This window comes from Mirounga angustirostris, unplaced genomic scaffold, assembly GCF_029215605.1.
Source record: "Mirounga angustirostris isolate CCGP_5_RB_7025 unplaced genomic scaffold, mMirAng1.0.hap1 SCAF_16, whole genome shotgun sequence".
Classification (NCBI taxonomy): domain Eukaryota; kingdom Metazoa; phylum Chordata; class Mammalia; order Carnivora; family Phocidae; genus Mirounga; species Mirounga angustirostris.
In genome coordinates, this window is record NW_026991724.1 from 48,126,815 (window position 1) to 48,129,307 (window position 2,493).

At 62.5% G+C, this 2,493-nt stretch overlaps 1 protein-coding gene across 5 annotated transcripts in view; it reads right to left on the reverse strand.

The window, feature by feature from the left end:
• LOC123855697 (uncharacterized) overlaps positions 1-2,303 on the reverse strand; it is a 163,244-nt gene extending 160,941 nt beyond the window's left edge. For 3 of the 5 annotated variants that reach the window (XR_010408183.1, XR_010408185.1, XM_045891601.3), the window contains exon 1: positions 977-2,302. Coding sequence is in view for 1 of the 5 variants with exons in the window: in XM_045891601.3 (XP_045747557.2) it covers positions 979-1,890 (912 nt within the window). In the remaining 4 variants the exon portion in view is untranslated. Of the gene's footprint in view, positions 1-976 lie in introns of all 5 variants that reach the window. The other 2 variants (XR_010408184.1, XR_010408186.1) reach the window with 1 other exon arrangement.
• Between the last annotated feature and the right edge of the window lie 190 nt (positions 2,304-2,493).

Here is a 2,493-nt window from a genome sequence, read left to right on the forward strand (position 1 = left end):
GACCCAGGCCAGGAAAAGAATGTGAAACTCAACAGGAGCCAGAATTGAGAGAGGCACATGTTGCCCAGCCAGGACCCGGCCCAGTGCAGCAACCTCCAGATCAACAAGAAGCTGGATTAACACCTCCAGCCCAGCCTAGACCGGGACCCAAAAATGGATCACCTGCCCAGACTGAATCTATATCCCACAAGAGACTGAGACAGTCAGACCCTATAGCCCAGCAAAGAGTTCCAGCCCGAGGAGCCAAATCCCAGCTGAGATCTTCGACTGAGTGGGGATTTCTCTCAAAACTACACCAAGTATCCACACAGCGACGAGCCTCAGAGTGGAGGACGTTTTATGAGTGGGTCACAGATTCGGACTCAGAACCAGATGTGGGGTCTCCATTAAAGAGCAATTCATCACCCAAGAGGGGTGGAACAGTGGCCCAGGGAAAGAAGCTGGCCTTCAAGGGGAAACATGAAGTGGCATCAGGGTATGGGGGGACATCAGCCCATGGGAAGAAAACTGGCAGCCAGAATCACAGACACTACAGGGATATAGGTGAGTTTGAGGTGGGAGGAAATGAGCCGCCCAGAGACGGTCATTCATTCAGTCAAGAGGAACTAAGGCCTGCCAGTGTGTCAGGTTGGCTCTGGGGATCCCTCACCAGTCCTTCCAAAGATCAGCAGCCCCATTTGATAGATGAGGAGGCTGAGGCCTGGAGACGTAAAGGCCTTGCAGGAGGCAGGGCTGATATCGGGAGTGGCAGAGCCAGGCTGTGACTTCTTCCCTGCACCAGGCTGCCTCCCCACGGAGGATTTGGGGCAAATCAGAGAGAAGTGGGACAGGGCTCTGAGCTTCGGGCCAGGAAAGAGAGTAGCTCCCACCACCCCCCAACCCCCGCCAGTATTCACCCATCGGTCCCCAAACTCACAGCCCCGGGGCACCCTCTGCCTTAGGCACCAGCCACCTGGTGCTACACGTAAACCCTTACCCTCACGCCGTTTCCATCCCCACCAGGTGGAAAGTCGGGCCTCGGGGATCCTTGAGCTCTCCAGGTCGCCCCGGGCGGGCAGGGAGGCACCTGCTCCCCTGCCAGGCCGCCTCCAGTCCAGCCAGGCTCGGTGGCCTGGGGCTTGTGTTCTCAGGAAGGGTGGCGTGGGAGAGGGGCTGCGGGGTCTGCCGAAGTCTCGGGCAAGGTTGAGGCTGGACGAAGGGAGAGTTGCGGGGAGCAGTATGGGAGCGGGCCGGGCCCGGGACTCCGCTAAGCCGCCAGCGCTGCTTCCCCCTCTGACGCAGGCCATGGTGCCGCCGGGGGGGGGCAGGCTCCAGCTCCACCGCGCTCAGGCAGAAGGGGGCACGCAAAGTCTCGTCCGTGGAATGAGCGGTTAGTTGTTGAAGCAGCGCGAGGGGAGCCAAGGCAGCCCTGGTCCAGAAGCTGAGGGGCTCCGGCACGGCCGCGTCGTCCGAAGGGCCGGCAATGGTGGCCTCCGCTGAGAGGCCGGTCCCTCCCGGAAGAGCTGGGCCGTCTCTCTCAGGGCTCTGAAGAGAGTAATGATGTCTCTCAGGACCAGGGCTGCTCGTGTGCTTCAGGAGGGAAGGGAGGGGGGTCAGGATGGAAAGGGAGGGTTTGAGGTCTGTTTTTTCTGGCGCTGAGGATGAAGAGCTGTTTCTGCAGGCTCCGGAACCCAGTCTCAAGGGACGCGCTCCACACACCAACGAGGTAGCCTCTCCTCCGACGCCCCGTCCGCAGTTGACTGTGTGCGCATGCGCGAGCCTCGAGCCTCTTCCGTTTCCCGCCTTTTCCCGGGCACGCGCCAGGCCCTCTACCGTCGCTCTCGACGGGCCGATCCGCGGCTTCGGGCTAGCGCGCAGGCGCCGAGCATTCTCCTTCCCCCGCCCTTCCATTCTCTGGGAGAGGGAGAAGGCAGAGAAAAGAATCCCGAGAAAGACAGCAGTAGGACAAATAAGGCAGGAAGAAGGCGGGGCTTCCTTCCCCAACGGCTCGCAGGCAGAGCCACGCCTCCAGTGCTGTCGCCCCGCCCCGGCTTTGAATTGCCGGTGGACCTGGCCCACCCCGCCCCCGCCCCCCCCCCGCGAGGCGGAGGCTCAGAGGCGCCCCGCTTTACCCTTCCAGCAGGCGGGCCGGGTCGCGTTCTAGGGGATCCCTACTTGGGAAGGTAAGTGGGAAAGCAAGGCTGAGAGCCCGCATGTGAAAAGATCGAGGCTTCCCTTCTGGGGTGAGCCCCGCGGGACTCCCCACTAGTCCTGCCCGAAGGACACTTCTCGCCGCCTCCAGGGCTGCATTTTCGTTGGTCACGGGCCCTTTAAAGTGTGTGAGGGGGCGGGGCCAGGCTTTAGGCCCCCTGGGTTTGAGGGCGGGACCCGGCAGTGGAGTGAGGCCCGGATTGGTCAGAGGGCGGGACCCAGAGAGGAGCAAGCCCAGGATTGGGTGGCATGGGGGCCCGGTGGTGGTGTGCGGCGAGGATTGGCTCTCCCGGCGGGGCCTGG